Source organism: Phocoena phocoena, chromosome 3 (assembly GCF_963924675.1).
Source record: "Phocoena phocoena chromosome 3, mPhoPho1.1, whole genome shotgun sequence".
NCBI classification, from domain to species: Eukaryota; Metazoa; Chordata; class Mammalia; order Artiodactyla; family Phocoenidae; genus Phocoena; species Phocoena phocoena.
In genome coordinates this window covers 77816679-77835311 of record NC_089221.1, presented here as the reverse complement: position 1 = coordinate 77835311, position 18633 = coordinate 77816679, and the positions used below count along the sequence as shown (strand labels likewise).

At 39.2% G+C, this 18633-nt stretch overlaps 1 protein-coding gene across 1 annotated transcript in view; it reads left to right on the top strand.

Annotated features, from left to right (window-relative positions):
- Window positions 1-18633, top strand: part of ELL2 (elongation factor for RNA polymerase II 2) — a 72389-nt gene that overhangs the window by 40768 nt on the left and 12988 nt on the right. Inside the window, exons 3-5 of the mRNA XM_065874074.1 lie at window positions 4671-4792; window positions 9760-9923; window positions 17288-17547. Of these exons, the coding sequence (XP_065730146.1) occupies window positions 4671-4792; window positions 9760-9923; window positions 17288-17547 (546 nt within the window). The remainder of the gene's footprint in view (window positions 1-4670; window positions 4793-9759; window positions 9924-17287; window positions 17548-18633) is intronic.

Below are 18633 nucleotides of genomic sequence, written 5' to 3'. Positions count from 1 at the left end.
ATAATTAGAAGCTTTGACTTACACATCTTGGTATACAGTGTTTATATTAATTATAAATGTCTGAAAGTTTCCTGAAACTTTGTCTTCGTAGCTTTTTATCAAAGACAGACTGGAGTTTGGGAGGAGGGTTGTGGATTGTGGTCCTAAGCCTTTGATTTTCAGGCTCTCATATTTGGAATGAAAATTAAAATCTACATTTCGAGTTGCCCAGAACATGGTAGTATGTTTTTATATTTTTCATTGCGAATAGGAAACTGTTTAGAATCATAGTCTTTGATACTTTTAAAATAATATTTCATTCTTAAGACATTTAGCTAAAAAGATTTCCAGTAGACCATGGGTTGCTAAATATAAAGGTATTCCCACTGATTTATAGGAAAAGCTCAAAATATTATAATTAAAATTGAGAAGTTCCTATCGTACAAAGGGATGCTCCTCCACGATTGTTTCTAAATCAGACCTCAGAATTTCTTTTCCCATGGTGATTAGTCCTGTCTCCAGAAGCTGATCGTATGCCCGCCAATAACAGTCATTTCATTTTAACTCCCTCTCTTCATATTCCATATTCAAAGGCCAGTTTATAAGAAAATGCTTCATAACCATTCTGGAAGAAACGATTGACTCCTATTTCACTATCTAGACAAGCTGTTGAATAGGTTCCTATATATTAGAGAGAGGAGCCATAAGTATCCACAAGTTCCTCTGAAAGTCTAGTCTCTGAAGTGGGGACTCTGATCCCACTTTAGCTCTGACCCTCAGCAGTCCTACAGGCTCTGGTCCACTCAGAGGTCCCCATAGTTTAGTTCTGAAGCCCCCACTCCTTCAACCCTCCTGCCTGCCCTAATTGTCATACACAACCTGCTCTTTCCATTAAGGCTTTGCCCAAGGAGCCAAACTGTTAGGCCAGCTATAAACATAAGTACTTTTTGTACATACATTTCATTCTGAAGAGTATATTCAGATATTAATGCAAATAAAATTTGTATCTAATTTATGCCATCCCCTTCAGGAAATTAGATATACTAAATCTATAGACCGTATAATTTAAGCTTTTGAAATTTTAAAGATACGAAGATTGCTAGGCAACATCTTGCTCTCAGATCTTTTACAGGAAAAGCCTGAGATTAGGTCAGGCTGTACCATCTGCATTGCTGTTGATCTGAAAACCACAGAGGAAAGGAGATGTAGAAACTTAGTTGTGGCAACTCAGAACTTCATGTTCTCATCATTCCTTAACCTCCAACCCCACCCCAGCTCCTCGGCTGGAGAAAATTACCATGATATGCATCAAGATTCACCTTTGGGTTCCATGATGAACATAATTTTCCCTGATGCATGCCCCTGCCCCTATCTGCTCACTGCTCACGTACACACCACAGAGTGGGACAGTGGGTTGGAGAGACTTCTGAGAAGTCCTGCTGTCATTCTCCATGCTATTACCTCTTTTTTTCTTAAACGGGTACTTTTATTTCTTTAAAGATACCATTTCCCCCTCCACTTCTTCATTAATTTTCAGAAGTCAATAAAGTCAGAATTCCCTGACTTCTTTTCTACCTCTAGCTCTAATCCATAGTTTCTTAACTTGGGCCTTACTGACATCTTAGACTGGGTAACTCTTTGTTGTGGGACTGTCCTGTGTACTGTAAAGTGTTGGGCAGTGTCTCTGGCCTCCAGTAGATGCCAATAGCACCCTCGCACACCACATGTCCCCGGGGGGCAAAACTGCCCCTTGTTGAAAACTGCTGTTCTAATCTATGTGGGATACAAATTTTCAAACACTTCAGTGGGTATATAGCATGGGTTGTGTATTTTTTTTTATTTTGTTTCTGTATGATCTGATTCTTTCCTGTTCTGTTCATTATGATATTTTTTAAATGACTATAGCTTTTTTCTATTCAAGATTCTTTTAAAGAATAAGAATATGAAAGTATTCTATGCCCACCATCAGGCCAGACCCTAATGCTTTGAGTGGTGTGCACAGTAATTAATTCATACAAGGTATTTTTGTTATTAAATCCTCCAAATTTACACAAAGACATTCTGTGTGTGTGTGTTTAAAAATGAAAAAAATGTATAGGAAGATAATTTTTCACCTTAAGAAGTATAAGTGTTACTTAAGAGGAATCACAATTTAGATGATAAGAAAGGAAAAATCTACATTTAAATATTATAAAGGTTCGTTAAGAACTTTCCTGAATAAAATGCTCTGTTTAGTAGATGTCTGAGCTTAAGGACTCCAGTAATTAAGTTAAAAGTTTTCAGTGAAAGAATACCGAACATTTGTAGAATTTGAGTACAGACTCTAGTCACTCCTGCAAAATACAAAAAAACTATATGCTTCTACTTTTTTAAAATATAACTTAGAATCTCCCCAAACGGACAGTCTTTCATACTCTGATACGTAAAGTGCTCCTGCATTCCCAGACCTGAGCCTCACAGGAAGGAAGACCTTAGGCCTAAACTGAAGCCAGAGCCTGGCCTGGAGATGAGCCTACAACCACTGTGGAAAATCTCCCCAACCAGGTTCTGCAGATCTACAGGGACAGTTGAGGGGGAAGGTGAATGGAAGTTAAGTGAGTCATGGCTGAAGAAGGGATGTCATTCAAGTGTTCACACCTACATTACCTGTCTACCTCCTGTCCTAGACCTTAAGGAAGCTTTGGGCTACCGGGCACATCCCTTCTCTGACAGCAGAGCCCTGCTATTATTAGGAAAACAAAAGCAGACGTCAGTGAATGCTGTTACACCACCAGCCTGTGGACAGACTTGCTGTTCCCTTGCATCTCACACAAGCATTCCTTTGGCTCCTGCTCTGCTCCATCTCTATAGGATTAAGAAGTAAAACGTTCCATTTCATTTCACCAGTGTGTGTTTGCTGACGAGGTGTTCAGTTTGCATGCCCAATAAGACAGCCTGATGAAAACTTACAGAGTAAATTAAGACTTGTTCACAAAGTTCCAGCATTTTAGAACTAGGGGAAATTTGGGGAAATAAAAGAGTAACTTTAGGGCCCCCCAGAGATATAATTTATAGAGTGGATAATTAATGTAGAAGCTTGTTACTCTAGTAATTAGAACTAATTTAAAAAGGGAGTCAAAGATAGTTTAAATTCATGAGTGATGGAGGATCTTTGGAGTATTATCTAATATTCAACATTTTTGGTGAAATTTAGGCTCTCGAACTCTACATGGGTCTTCTGAATGAATCTCCTTTGAAAAGATGTTTACCTTTGACTTCTTTCTTTTTTCGTTTCCTTGTTCGTTCATTCCTTCAACAAACATTTATTGCATGTCTGCTATGTACCAGACACTGCAAATTGTCTCCCTTCTTAGCTTTCTTGACTCTTTTAGGGGGAGGGGTGTGGGATGGAGTAGGTGGCTTTAAATTATTTTCTGTAGATAAAACATTAGGAGTCTTTTTAGAGTGAGCAAATCAGAGTTGCAGGATGTCCTCAGGGCCAAGTAGAGTTCATACACGCTTATGCTTACTAGCATATTCATGAGTGATATATATATATATATATATATATATATATATATATATATATATCTGGCAGCCAGTTAGCTCTGAGTCTTAATCTTCCATTGATGTAAAGGGCAGATTTGGAGGAGACAAAAGAGAATTAGAAAACACTTTCTCCCTCCTTGCTTGTCTGCTAAATTGCCAAGACCATGTATTTGGAGGCTGGAGAGCAGGAAGTCATATTTTACTTTCTTTCCAATGCATCCTATTCATAATTATCATCTAACACCATGGTGGCCCCTGTAGACCCAAGGGAAGAAAGGTCTTGGGAGCTGGGAAGAGTGGAGCAGTTGAAAGACAGAAGTTTCCAGTTCATTTATTCACAAATATTTATTAAGCTCCTCCTATGTGCCAGGAAAATGTACCTGGTACAGGGGTTCAGTAATCTAGAGCAACCCTGTCCCTTCACTTCTGGGGCTTCCCATCTAGCAGAGAAACCAGACCTTGAGCAAGAGCATAGGAAACATCTGCCTGTTCCACAGTGTTGCCTGGGGCTCAGCCTTGGAGTGCCCTGCAGAATAATCTCTGTAGGCTGCTGACCTTGTTCTGTAAACATGAGGATGAGTACAAGAATCATAGGGCAGGGAGAAACACCCAGCTGCGTTTTGGTGTGAATGTAATTATAGTAGTCACCTTATGCTGCTAGTTATTCTTCAAAAATATTGCTCCAAGAAGTAAGAATTAAAATGAAATGCGTATGTAATAAGACAGCAAAAGATTGGGATATGGACTCTATCTCGAGACCATCTAAATATCTAGAAGCTATTTAGCAGCGGGTCATGTAGCCAAAGGCAGAACCTGTGTATCTCAAAAGAGGAAGAGCTTTTTAGCGAGTTCACTAATAACTCTTCATGTGAACTGTAACCATTTTCTAGTTTGAAAAGAAGGGGGTTCCTCTTATAAACTAATTACTGAGCCGATATGATTACTGACACTTTAGGATAGAAAATGGAAATAAGAACGTGGTGAGTTAAAGCATGCTTGTCAGATTCCTTGAATGATTTGGTAATATAAATGCTATAAATTTAGATGCTTAAGAGGGCTTCGGTAAAAAATGAATGTCGCTTGAAAAACAGTTCAGTCAGTCATCAGATCATTCTATAGCAAATTTATAATTTGAGGTGTTTCTCTCTTTGTCCCCCTTTTAGCTTGTCAAAATCCCTAAAAATGATCCCCCCAACGAAGTGCATACCTTTAACTTCTATTTGTCAAATGTGGGTAAAGACAACCCTCAAGGCAGCTTTGACTGCATCCAGCAAACCTTCTCCAGGTAAGTGCGTTCCAAGGTATGCTGAAGGGAAAATGATTTTTCTTTGAGGATTTTCTTTTTTAATTCTACAATAAAATACATGGTAGTCATTCCGTAAATATTTACTGACTTGAATGGTAGGGCTTATTTATTTATTTGAGAAATATTGAGCACATACTATGTGCTAGAAATTATATTTGTCACTGTAGGATACAATCACAAAAATTTTAAGATTTTTTCCCTTGAGGAATTTTTAAAGTATAGATTTTTATACCTATAAAACATGGTTTATTTTGTTTATTTTAATTAAAGACAAGTTTGAGGGGTTTTTAAATTTTTATTCACTGAATATAAATAAGAGTGCTTTATAGTATCCTCAGGACTCACACTCATAGATAAAGGAGGAAAATATACGTGTGTTTTATATATCCCCTTCCTCCTTCGCTGTGCAAGGCTTGTTTTAAGATAGGTTTTTAAAAATCTTTATTCTGCAGCAGAATGGAAACTAGAAATTAACCCCAGTATAGCAGTCATTTCTGATTTTCAGGGGAAGAAAGGAGGGAGGAAGACAAAAATACACACCCATAGCCCAGGGTACCCACTGGAACCCTTATCTACTTAGGTCCTCTGTAAACACTAAGCTACTTGTTACACTCTTCTTTGCTGTGGTTGTTTCTGATTAAAGAACGGCCCCTCGTAGGAGTTTGTTCTGCCTGTGGATAAAGACAAGGCCTTAGAGCCCCCAACCTCCCGAGAAACACTGACATTGGCCGAAAGTTCCCCAAGGCCCCCAGGGCCACCCATCCCTATCTCTCCTCTGTGTCGTACTTGAAACTTTAAGTGTTTGCTGTGTGTGGGAGAAAGGAAGGGAAAGTTGTGTTCCAAGTAAGCAGGGAAGGCAGAGATACAAAATAAGACACTTCACTGAGAGAGGTCTAAATTTCTTCTCCCATTTAAGGCAACTAAATAACTATTTGCTTTATCTTAATCTGCCATTTTCCCTGAGTATATGCTAATTTTGCTTTCTAAAAATTGCCTTCCCCCAAACTTACATTTTTTGGTATAAATTGCATGTGTTTTAGACTGTAGACTTTTCTGCACTGTCCACGGTAATAGCCACTGGCCACATGGGGCTATTTACATTTCAATAGATAAAAATGAAATAAAATTTAAAATTTAGTTCTTCACTCATACTAACTACATATTATAGGCTAAATAACCACATGGCTAGTGGTTCTCATAGTGGACAGCACAAACACAGAACATTTTAAATTGCAGAAATTTCTGTGGGACAGCATTGTAATAGATCATAGAATCACCAAGTACAATGGTCCTCAGTGATTGTGTGGTTCCACCCCTTCACTTCACAGGTTGCATAGCTGGTTGGTTAGTGACTGGGCTGAATGAGAACTGAGTTCTAACTCCTACTTCAGTGTTCTTTACATACCACAGGGCACACCGATTTCTAATTGCGCCATTACCTGTAACACTTGTCTTAAGAGAATTATTTTAGTACAGTGAGAACATTTTGACATCAAACTGAACTATGTCCCATTAGGAATTTCATTAAGGAACTTAATTCCCTCTTCAAAACCAGGCCTATCATAGGTAATATGGTTTCTCCCTTACATCATAAATACCCTGTGTGTTTATTTCTACCTTGTTTGGAGAAAGATTTAAGGTCACTTTATAAAACTATACATGATGTGCCAACAGAAAAGAAACAATTATTGTGAGAACATTGTCATAAATACATTCGTATGATCCAAGTGTGGTATGAATATAAATTGAAATTTGCCATCATAAAAACAAAAGCACTCAGAGTTCCAGTTTTTATCCTGGCAAGAAAACCTTTTTATAATCTGGCTCCACCTTTTCTATTCAGTTTGATTTTTTATTTTCCATATATCTTGTCTCTCCTACAGTTGTGCAAGCTCCTTAAGGGCAGGGGCTTTCTTACACTCATTTTCCAGTCTTACAGTGTTGGCTGAGCTCCATAAATAGATGTTCAAAAAATATATATCAACTAGTCTCCTTTCTTATCTTTCTTTTTAAATTTCCTTGGGCCTCGCTTTTCTCATATGTAAGATGGTGGAAATCCTACACTGAAAAATTCCTTGAATCTGCCCATTCACAGGCCTAGTGAAAATACATAATACAGCTCTGTAAATAATGCATACTCAAGTATAGGAAACAGTGAGCTAGGCTAGAGAAGGACTGTAGGAACATTTATGCACATATGTCAAAGTATTTAAACTTTTAAGGTAACTAAGTTCAAAAGGGATGAGTGGAGAATTCTGGAGAGTACCTTCTTGCCCACAGGGTTTATAGCTGTATTTTGTTTTCATGTAGAGATCTGTTTCTTGACCTTGGATGGTGAAAACTGTATCTTCGTTGTGATTGGCAATAGGTTCAGCTTATTCTCACTATGTAAATTACTTAGTAAATCATAGGGGGAGATGTTGAAATTCAAACTTCCTGCCACCAGACCTTCACACTGCAGACTTTTCTCTACTGCAGTCTTTTCTTCCTACTCATCCTCCCTCCCTACCCCTTCCTTTCTCTCCTTTCACTGGATTTTCAGCTCAAGTAGGCCTCATTAAAAAAGACAATAAAAACAAAAACCGGGCTTCCCTGGTGGCGCAGTGGTTGAGGGTCCACCTGCCTATGCAGGGGACACGGGTTCGTGCCCCGGTCCGGGAAGATCCCACGTGCCACGGAGCGGCTGGGCCCATGAGCCATGGCCCCTGAGCCTGTGCGTCCGGAGCCTGTGCTCCGCAACAGGAGAGGCCACAACAGTGAGAGGCCCGCGTACCGCAAAAACAAAAACCAAAAAAAACCCAAACCCGCCTCCCTTATACTCACTTCTGGACCCGAAGTCTGGCTTCAGTCCCTGGCATTCCACTGAAATATGCTTCTCGAAGAGAGCCTTTACCTCCTTGCCCATGAACCCAGGGGATGCTTATTGGTTCCTTATTATTCTGGGCTTGTTGCCAACATTTCACACTGTGGACCACTCTCTGATTCTTGAAGTATTCTATTCCCATGGCTTCCATGACACACTGCTCTTCTAATTTCCCTCTACCTCTTTGGTCTCCTGTGGTCTTTTTATCTTCCTGTTGATTATTTTAAATATTAGTGTTATTCACAGTCCATTCCCTCCTGAGACTGCTCCTTACTTCTTCAAAGTCACCAACCAGGTCCAACACTGAATTCATTTTCTCTCTCCCATCCATACTCCGGTGTCTCACATGGCAGCTCCACACACCTAGTAACTTGGGCACAATCTTTAACGACCACCCACCCAACCCACACCCCCAACCCCTGGCCATGGCTAATCTCTGACCAAATCCTGTCAATGCTGCCTCCTCACTATCTCTGGAATCTGTTTACTGTTCTGCATTCACACTGCCCTACCCTGGTTCAAGCCATTGCTTCTTGTCTGTAATCGTTCAATAGCCTCTTAACTGGTCTGCTTTCACAAGAGTGCCCCCTTCCTTTCAATCTGTTCTGCATCCAGATTGATTTTTCTACGGAATAAATGAGACTGTTTTCAGTCTCTGTTATTCTTGGGGAAAAGTCCAAAATTTATACTATGACCTCCAAAGCCCTGTGTGATGCACTTCTTATACCCTCTTTTCATCCTCACCTCTAATTGTTCTTGCCAGCTCCCTTTGGTCAAGCTGAAAACCTTCTCCTTGTTCCTCTGGGCCTGCACACATTGGTTATCCCTTTAGAACACTTTTGTCCTTCCCCCTTGTCTAGTTATCCCTCTAGATCAGCTCAATCACCACTTCCTCTAGGAAGCCTTTGCCTTGCCCACAAGTCCAGGTGAAGTACCTTCCTGGGGGTTCCCTGTTCCCTGTCACTTGTCACACTGCATCATAATTTCCAGTGTGCTCATCCTTGTCGCCCATTAGACAGAGAGCTCCTTGAAGGAGGGACCACATCTGTAAGTCCTTGTCACAGCCCAGGTACCTCACACATTGCCAGGCACACAGTCTCTCTGCCCAATAAATATTTATGAGATGAACGAACTGATTTTTTTTAAATAGCATTTGTACAGACAGTTATTAGCAACTTACAAAAACTTTATCAACCCTTATTTCTTAGCATCATAACAAAGCTACTTCCAATTAAGTTTAGAAATAGAATATCAGAGCTGTAGTGACATTTTCATTACTTCTACATTCTAGTCTGTTTTAAGGCCATAATAATTTCTTTTTAAAATACTAGCATAACTGTTACCATAATCCCCTAATATTAGCATAATACTTTGAATACAGAGCCGTCTTCCTGGCCAGTGTTAATATTCGTGATTGTGTAAATAAAAGGTTTCTTTTTTTAATATTTCTGCAAAAATCTCCAGTATTTTTCAGTATTTGCTGTATCAAAAGATCATCTTATAGAGATTTAACAATGGTAAATATAAAGTTACAATTTTTTAGGGTATTTGGGTGAATAGTAATAAATTAAACTATGATATTTGGCAGTTCTTTAGCCTTAAACTTAATATCTTATTAAAAATAAAAGGCATTATTATGGTGGGTCTGTTTCATCTAGTCAGTTCTAAAGCATACATATTATGGTTCCATTAAATGTAAACTTTTAACATTTTTCACATCAGTGGTAGGTAATTCTTTTAAAAATGACAGTAGAACTACAGTGCCCATCAAGACTCTGGTCTTCATTCCAAGTACTGATTCTTTTTTTTTTTTTTTTTTTCAACATTTCATGGATTTGGTCTCTGAGATCTCATTTCACCCATTCTATCCAGAATATGGAAAAAAAAAAAAATGTGATATCAAATGAAGAGGAGAAACTTAAAAATTTTTAAGTAAGCTTTACATTTTAAAATGACTAATATTAGTTATTTTGAATTGCAAAGTTATTATTAAAGCTGCTGGTTTTAGGATTATACAATTTCTGCTTGCCTTTATTATGCAAAATGTGGGACATATCTAACAAGGCACCATCTTACCTGACAGCTCTGGAGCATCCCAGCTCAATTGCCTGGGATTTATACAAGATAAAATTACAGTGTGTGCAACAAATGACTCGTATCAGATGACACGAGAAAGAATGACCCAGGCAGAGGAGGAATCCCGCAACCGAAGCACAAAAGTTATCAAACCTGGTGGACCATATGTAGGTTTGTATAGATACCTTTCTCCTTCTTGCTGATTGATTGGAATAATTCAAGATCACTCTAGGTAAATATCGGTAATATTACTTAATGGAAACACAGAAATTAGTTTTCAGAACACTTTGAAAAACATGGTCAAAAGTCATTTATTCTCTTGGGCTTCCCTGGTGGCGCAGTGGTTGAGAGTCCGCCTGCCGATGCAGGGGACACGGGTTCGTGCCCCGGTCCGGGAAGATCCCACATGCCGCGGAGCGGCTGGGCCCGTGAGCCACGGCCTCTGAGCCTGCGCGTCCGGAGCCTGTGCTCCGCAACGGGAGAGGCCACAACAGTGAGAGGCTCGCGTACCGCAAAAAAAAAAAAAAAAAAAAAAAAAAAAAAAGTCATTTATTCTCTTCATACTGCTGATAAATTGAAGAGATTGAAAAGTTTTATTTCTTTCATAAATCCCAGATCCTCTACTGGCCATTTGTTATTACTTTACAATCCTGGGATCTGCTCAAGTTACTTTACTATGTGAGATTGTGATAGTGGTACTGTTGTGTTTTCTTTGTCACTGGATGATGTAATTTCAGTGGTGGACAGTATAGTTCTTATTTCGTACTTCTGGAGAGTTATTTTTATAGTAAAATCTATTAGTAGAACTTATGAGTTTTCTATTAGCAGAATTTCAAAGGATCTTTGCACAACAAGGAGTTTTTATTGCAAAAGTATTAAAACGTGCTTATAGCAAAGCATTAGGGTGATGCCTCTTTGGTACCTCAATTGTGATGTCATCTCAATTATGGATCCTCATCCTCACCTCTCCATTAATTAAGAACCTGTCCTACCCCCATCACCTTTATCATCAGCTCACTCAAATATCCATCAAATCGAGGGGAATTAAGACCAGACCAGCAAGATGAGTCTCTCCTTTACGAGCAGTGACCCTGACAGTTTTAAAGAGTTAATTCACAGTGACTATTAACAGTAATAGAGAGAATCACACAGAGTGAGGATGAGCTCTATGAGGCCTCGGTCAGTTTAATAACACAAGTCACTGGATAGTAAATGATGAAAGGATATTAATTTGAAAATGTAAATGCTAACAAAAAGTCTCTTGAATAACCAGATCCCTTAATCAACATCTTTCCATGGTTTGGTATAATTCTACTTCTGTATTTTCCCATTGCTGACCCAGCTACAATACATTCAGCTTTGAGAAGCTCCACTAGTATCTTTAATAAGTATTTCTTTGGAACAGAGCCAGTGCTTCTGGGACTTGGTGCTTAGCTTAGATACATTTAGTTTGGTTTAACAACAATTCATGGCTTCCTCAGGTATCTGTACCCACGGGGCCCAGTTCCCTGCCCAGTAAGTTACTAGCAATGAGATTTTTCATCTTCTCTTTCCTGCTGAATGAGGTAACTACTTCGAACCTCCTTTCTTTCTTTCTTTATTCTCATAGGTAACTTAATTAACTTTAGTAGGCTAAATCTCAAATTGTTTTTAAAATGTACAAGATCTGCTGCTCTTAAATTTAAGTGCACGCTATGAATTTGCTGTCCCTGTTGCTTTGAGAGTGTTTTTTAAGTCCAATACCACCAATTTATAAACAGTAAGACAAATTGGTGTGTTTGACAAAGGAATAGAAGACTCCAGCAATCAAAATGATTTTTTTTTCTTCCCAATATAACTATCTGAAAACCTTCACCTTGATTTATTCCAAAGCTTGAAAATTAGCAATGATCACCGTACTTTTCCATTGAAAGATCCTTGGGCGTACCCTATGTCCATGTGTTTTTGTTTGTTTTGATAGGATCGGTACAGTTCATTCCCAGCTTACACAAGAGACTTTTCAACACCCAGAATTACACAGGCCATACATGCCCTGATGGTATGGGAATTTGGGAACTTGCAGGGTTTCTTATAGGCACTACAGATAATTTATATACATTTTTTAGAGTGACCACATAGAATTTGAGGTTATCTAAATTTAAATCTGAACCAGATTACATCTGTGCCATTTTAAGAAGAGCACACATATGTTCCCCCCCCTGCAGAGCCCCACAGTGACCTCTGCCAGACAAGTGCTCTGTTTAACCTTCTCCTCTGTGCTGTGTCCTCTGTGCCCTGGGCTACTCACCATCACAGCAGTGTTCTTCTCTGGTCTTAAATCTTGTCATTAACCTCCTCAGCCCTTTATTCTCTAGGTCAAGTAACCCCAGCTCCTTTTAGCTTTCCTTAATATGGCCTGTATCCCAAGCCTTTAATTATTTTTATTGCTCTCCTCTGGACTGCCTCCAGTTCTTCACCTCAGAATTCCAAACTGCACACACTACTCCTAAGAAAAGACTAATCAATTCTGAATACAGTAGAGCAAAAGACTAGTATCTGGATTGGCTTTTCTGGTGTTTCTTTATGATTTTTTTACTCTTCCTTGTTATGGCATGTTTTGATCTTTTTCTTCTAACTGTATCCATTGCCAGGCCTTTACCATGTTTCTTTCCTTCCAGGCAGCTCAGTTTGTATCCTCCTGCTTTTTTCAGTATCTCAAAACTGACCCATTTAGTTCTTTAAAATGCTAGTCAGTCACCCTTCAAAACTAATATTACTCAGCACTTCCTGAGTGCTTGCGATGCACAAGGCACTGGTTAGCACTTCACATGTAGTTATTCATCTAAATCTCACAATCACCGCATGAGCTGGGTTATGATTGCCTCTCCATTTTACATATCAAGTTGTTGGTATCAGCAAACAGCAAATGATAAGAGTTTGGCCTCATTAACAAGTTATGTTTCTTTCATAAGACAATAGGAGATACCTCTTTAGTTCTTAATTGAATATATCATATAAAATGATACCAAAAGCTGACCTCTGCCAGCTTAGAAGCCTTTGCAGAAGCCTTTGCAGAGCAAGGTTTCTTTTAATAGTGTCAGCCCGAGTAGAGGACAAATAGGAATAATGTTGGTCTCGCTGTGGGGGGTATGGTGGCATCATCCAGTCCTCTGATAGTTGAATTAGGGCACAAGCCCAGTTTAAGGAAGGGAAGGCTGTGCTCTTAGGGGTCAGCTTCCCTAGGCAACCAGGAATGTGAGCTTCTGTGACCTTCTAGTGTGCTTGGGGTGGGGAGTGGGGGAAGGCCTATTTTGCCTGGAGAGGAGCACAGGAGAAGCTTTAACCTAGAAAACATTGTTATTATTTCTTCAGTAATATTTCCAGTTCTAGTTATGCCATTGATATCAATGATGAGCATTGTTGTGTTATAATCCTTCCCCTTTGTTTAAAAAAAAGAAAAAAGAAACTTATCACTTCTAGTTTACCAGTATCTTAAGTCTGCTCACTGACTCCTATCTAAATTCTGGAAATTTATTGAATTGTAAATTTTGGTTATTTTATATACCTAATATCTATTTAGGTATATAAAATAACCCAAACAACCTAATTTCTAGGATCCTTTTTCCAGTTTTCCCAACTTTTCCCCCCATCCTCCTTATTTTTGATGTTAGTACATGTTTGAGTGACCTTGGACAAATCAATTAACATCTGGAGACCTTAATTTTCTCAAATATTAAAATAAGGGGTTTGGGGCTTCCCCGGTGGCACAGTGGTTAAGAATCCACCTGCCAATGCAGGGGATACAGGTTCCAGCCCTGGTCCAGGAAGATACCACATGCCGCGGAGCAACTAAGCCTGTGCGCCACAACTACTAAAGCCCGTGCACCTAGAGTCCTTGCTCCGCAACAAGAGAAGCCACCGCAATGAGAAGCCGGCACCACAACGATGAGTAGCCCCCGGTCGCCACAACTAGAGAAAGCCTGCCTGCAGCAACGAAGCCCCAACGCAGCCATAAATAAATAAATAAATAAACTTATAAAAAAATAAATAAGGGGTTTTGAACTTAGATAACAGCTAAGGTCCTTTGTAGTCCTAGCAGTCTATGACTGTTGTTTATATATGTTTTGATAGTAAACCTTTTGAAGAAGTGATCTCAAATGCTAAGTAGTGGAGATGGATTTCATTGCAGTGGATTATGTATTTAACCATGACAGAGTCACACCACTGTCAAGGTCCTGCCAGTGTTTTTAAAACCTTGGGTCAGTGTTGCCAGGGTTTTTAGTTAGGTTCCACAGAACAGAAAAACAACTGCAGAAGACGGTTGCTGTCCCTGCTCTCTTTCTGATTGTCTGTTTTAACACCTTCCTTTCAGATTGTTTACTCAGAGTCATTAGACAGAGGGCTAAGTACTTTTACCATCTCATATTAAATGGAGAAGCTAGCAGTGGGCTCCTTGTTATGAAACAAAACGGTTCAGATATAGTCCCAGATTACCCAACTCTGTCCGACCCGCTGCTGCTGTTTATATAAGGAGCCCAGGGAATTGATTAGCAGTTGGGTCTGGGAAGAGAATTAGGTTCTCCCACAGGCTTTATTAAAAGGGCTTTTCTGAGGCAAATGTAAAAAATAAAAATAAATCCTTTCTTCTGCCCACTTTGAACCACATTTTCCTGCTCTTTTTTTGCTTTAGCATCTCAGTTCTGTAACTACTTAGAGTACTAATGTTTTCTTCATTTATAGCCTTTCTTACCTTAAATCAGAGGACTCCTTCCTGGTTGAATAGGCACAAATTGATGGGGAGGCAGGGAGCAAGTGATCTTTGTGCAAAACTCTGTGGCCCGGTGTGGCTGGATTCTTCTTTCATCATTTGAAAGAAAGGGGTTACCCTACAACTTGCTGTTTAAAATGAGGTAAAGGTGAAGTGAGTGTTTTGTGGGTAGGAGATTCATGGACCTATGATAGCCTAGCATTAGGCCCCAGGTGAGACTCCAATGCTGTCACATCCCTGTCCAGATTCTAATTTCTTGTTAGCCATCATACTTTGACCCCTTTTAAGGGCAAAGTGAACCTCCCTTATTTGGTAGCCCTATGTCTACTTTGGGAGGGTGTGGTAAACTCAGGAGACCTAGGGGCTTTCCTGAGACTGTGGACCAGAGGTTGGTGAGACCTACAGAAGAGATAGGGCAGCCTGCAACACAGTGATAGTCCTGTTTTTGTTTTTATTTGTATTTGCCTTCCTTGCTGGCCTGAATTCATTCTAAATGACCAGTCATGGTGTATGTGAGTTTAGTTAAAAACCATTCTCTGCTCATCCCGCTCCCTAGAGACGAGTGTGGGAGAGGGATCCATAGTCAGCTTGGTTTGGGGAAGTAGAAGTTAAACAGGTTTCAAGGGGGAGGGGAGTGTGGAATTTATAGCGTTTCCTAAACTTGTCTGACCTAACTCTATTCTTTCTTTCCAAAAATTCCTATTGAAATTTCAAGGAAGTAGTACTGTTTGCTAACACTATTGCAACTGAGAAGTAGTGGGTTGAAAGTTTTGCAACTGCCACTTTAGAAATTTCATTGTGTCTTCAGACTCTGGCAGCCTGGTAATGTGCAAAAATACAGCACAGGCCACCTTGATTCTGCTCCTCTGCTGTCTGCTTGTTCACTTGCTGTCATTCACTTTGACACTTTGCTGGTCATTTCACTTTGCAAGTCATCAAAATCTAGGTCTGCTGATAGACAAAGCAGCCATAGCACTGCCTACAGGAAGCTTGCAGCCTAACATGAAGCAAGGGCAGACATTAGGCATTTGTTCATAAAACCTTTCCAACAAAGAAGTACAAGTAGGAAAACTTGGGTATTAATCGCAGAACCTTCCAAATGCTAAGTCAGCACTCTACTATTTGAGCTTATCCCATTGAAATCCTCAGTTTTCTTATCTGTGAAATAGGACCAAGGCCTACCTCATCAGGTTACTTTATGAGACTTTATATGTGTAAAGCTCTTAGCACGGTGTCCCTCCCCCATCCCATAATTGGTGCAAGGTAGATATTAGTTCCCTGCACATCTGACATTGATCTCTCTCTGAATTAAGAAAAATACAGAAAACAGATATAAATCTATCTCCAAATCTCTAATTGTACCTTAATTTAATAGCTTTTCTTACCACTGGGCAGTGACCCTTTAATGTTGAGTTCCTTTGTTGTGCAGTATTTTGATCTGATATTTACAATTGGTTACGTCTAGATAGTAAAGAAATATAAGAGCCAGTGAGACCTTTCTTTCTCCTTTAGGTAGGATTGTATCGAACAAACAGCCCCTCTGGCCAGGCCTTGGGAACCCAGCATGGACAGAACTACTATTCAGTAAAGCTCCTGCCCCACTAAGCTGTTTTCACCCAAGCCAACAGCGCTTTAGAGACTGCTTTTACTTATCCATTGTTTCTAATTGCTAGTATTGTCCCTAATGCAGTTGTTCCACCTTGTATGTCATTATCAATTCTTCCCCCTCTTTAACCAACGGGCATAGAGTTGGAAGCTTTAGTAGTGACGTATGAGATTTCACCTCAGAAATCATAAAGCGAGGGTCTAATACAGTTTCATTCTAATCTCTCTTTCTTCAGCAAGGAATGGTTACCAGGTATTGTCAGTGACCAGCCACGTACTGATGGCTTCACACATCCATATAGTATTCAGGTCACTACAGCCCACAGTATTTTCTAGAAATAGCCACTTGCCAAACACTTGTCATTGTTAAGTTTAAGCAGAAAGTGTGCTAATTATGTGAATGGCACTGGCCTGTGCAGAAATGGTGTGAATGCCTGCTTTTAGCACTTTCCATTCCTCTAACTCACCTTGTAGTCTCAGCACCACAGAGGAGAGATCTGCTTGTCTGGCCCTCTTAGACTGTGTGGTTGGTTGGTTGGTTGATTGGTTTTGTTTTTGCTTTTTGACTCCTAGAGTATGTTATGTCTGTTGAAAAGGAATATCACTCATGAATGCCCTGGTGAATGTTGACCCCAAATTATGCCTGACTCTCCTCTTTGTGGCTTCTGAATCTGTGAAATTAAGCTAATGACTGAGCTCAGCCAACAGTGTGTCCTTAATGAGATAGACAGGTATTTTTCACATTTCACATATTCGTTGTATTCATATCTGCCAACGAAATGACATACAATATGTAGGTTTAAGTTCTGTAAGTAGCACAGGTGAGTATGGAGATTACTTTATTTCCACTTAACATCAAATGCCTACAACCTTAAAATTTCCAGTGTGTTGCTATGGTGTGTGTCACTAATTATTATCCATGTGTATAGCTAAGTGGCCAGAATAGTTTTATAATACATATTTATTCCAATAAATGCTTCTGTCAGAAAGTTCTGAATCCACATTTTAGGCCATTTATTCAGACTGCTTTCTGTTTGCATATCTTTTTAAAGTAAAAACTGAAATATGAAGTCTTTATTCCTTCCAGAATGAAGAGGTACCTAAGTCAGAGTTGTGGAAATTGAGATGCTCATTATATTATTACCCGCAAATGTGTAACAATGTCATTTCTACTGGACTTCAGGGAAAAGAGTGCAAATTCGGAAAGCACCTCAAGCTGTTTCAGATGCAGTGCCTGAGAGGAAAAGATCAACCCCCATGAACCCTGCAAATACCATTCGAAAGACACATAGCAGCAGCAGTGTTTCTCAGCGGCCATATCGGGACAGGGTGATTCACTTACTGGCACTGAAGGCCTATAAGAAACCTGAGCTGCTAGCTCGACTGCAGAAAGACGGTGTCAATCAGAAAGACAAGAACTCCCTCGGAGCAATTCTGCAACAGGTGAGGACGGCTGGAGAGAGTTCCTTCTGCTTACCTTCTTGTTGGGGAGTTCATTTAAGAAGGCTTGTTGCTGTTATTGTTGTTATCATTATTATTGAGGTAGAGAAATTTCAGGATCGTTTTGATCAATGGTATATGAATATTAAGTTAAATCATCTTGACTTAAACATTTAATTAAAAACTAATTGAAATGTAGACATTTATACTAGGTTTTATAAGTTAGAGCCTTCTGAATTATCAAGTTTCGAGTCATTATCTTCATTTGGGTTAAACAAACTTTGCCCTGAAATTCCATTTAAAAAAAGTAAACGAAGTTTTGGTTATCTGCTTTTAGTCTTGAATCCGCTAAACTATTGCCATAATTTTTATTGGTTTATGTAGGTGAAGTTATACAATGTGTTTTTATCAGTCTTTGGTCGGTATAAGCTAGAATATTTTTACCTGCTAAATAGTTTTGGATGTGTCTTGCCCTGCATGCTGTTTTTGCCTGTAATACTCTGCCTTTTTCAATCATTGGGTATGCTGAAATCAGTCACCTGTCTTCATTAAAGGATATGAATATGTAAAGTATTAGCACTGATCAGTTACCGTATAATCACAAGCTTAAGTATAAAAGTAATTTTGTTAAAATCAGCAGTTCATCAGACTGTAGCTTCCTGTATTTTTTAGAATGACTTTGTGTCATAAATGTTGATTAGTATTCAAGTCCACCAGAAATGGAAGTCTGCTTGCTTTATTTTTTTTCTAAAGCAGTAACATTTCCAAAGTTGTTCTTAAATTTTATCATTAAAAAATAAAATAAAATAAACCTGCAGGTTTTCATGTATTATTCAAATAACGTTTTTAAGTCCTTTTCATCTGTTTTCTCTTATATTCAAGACATGATACCAAATGTCATGAAAGAGTAAAACCATAATCTCCAGTTCTGGGTTAACCAATCCCCAAGGTATCTTTGGCAATTTCAGGGATCTTATTAAGTCATTTGAGCACTTTTTGGAAACACTTAATTTAAACCCATATGTCACATAGCAGTTTTAAGAGCTCAAGAGACAGGATGAAAGAATGAATGAGGATGAGGGTATAGGT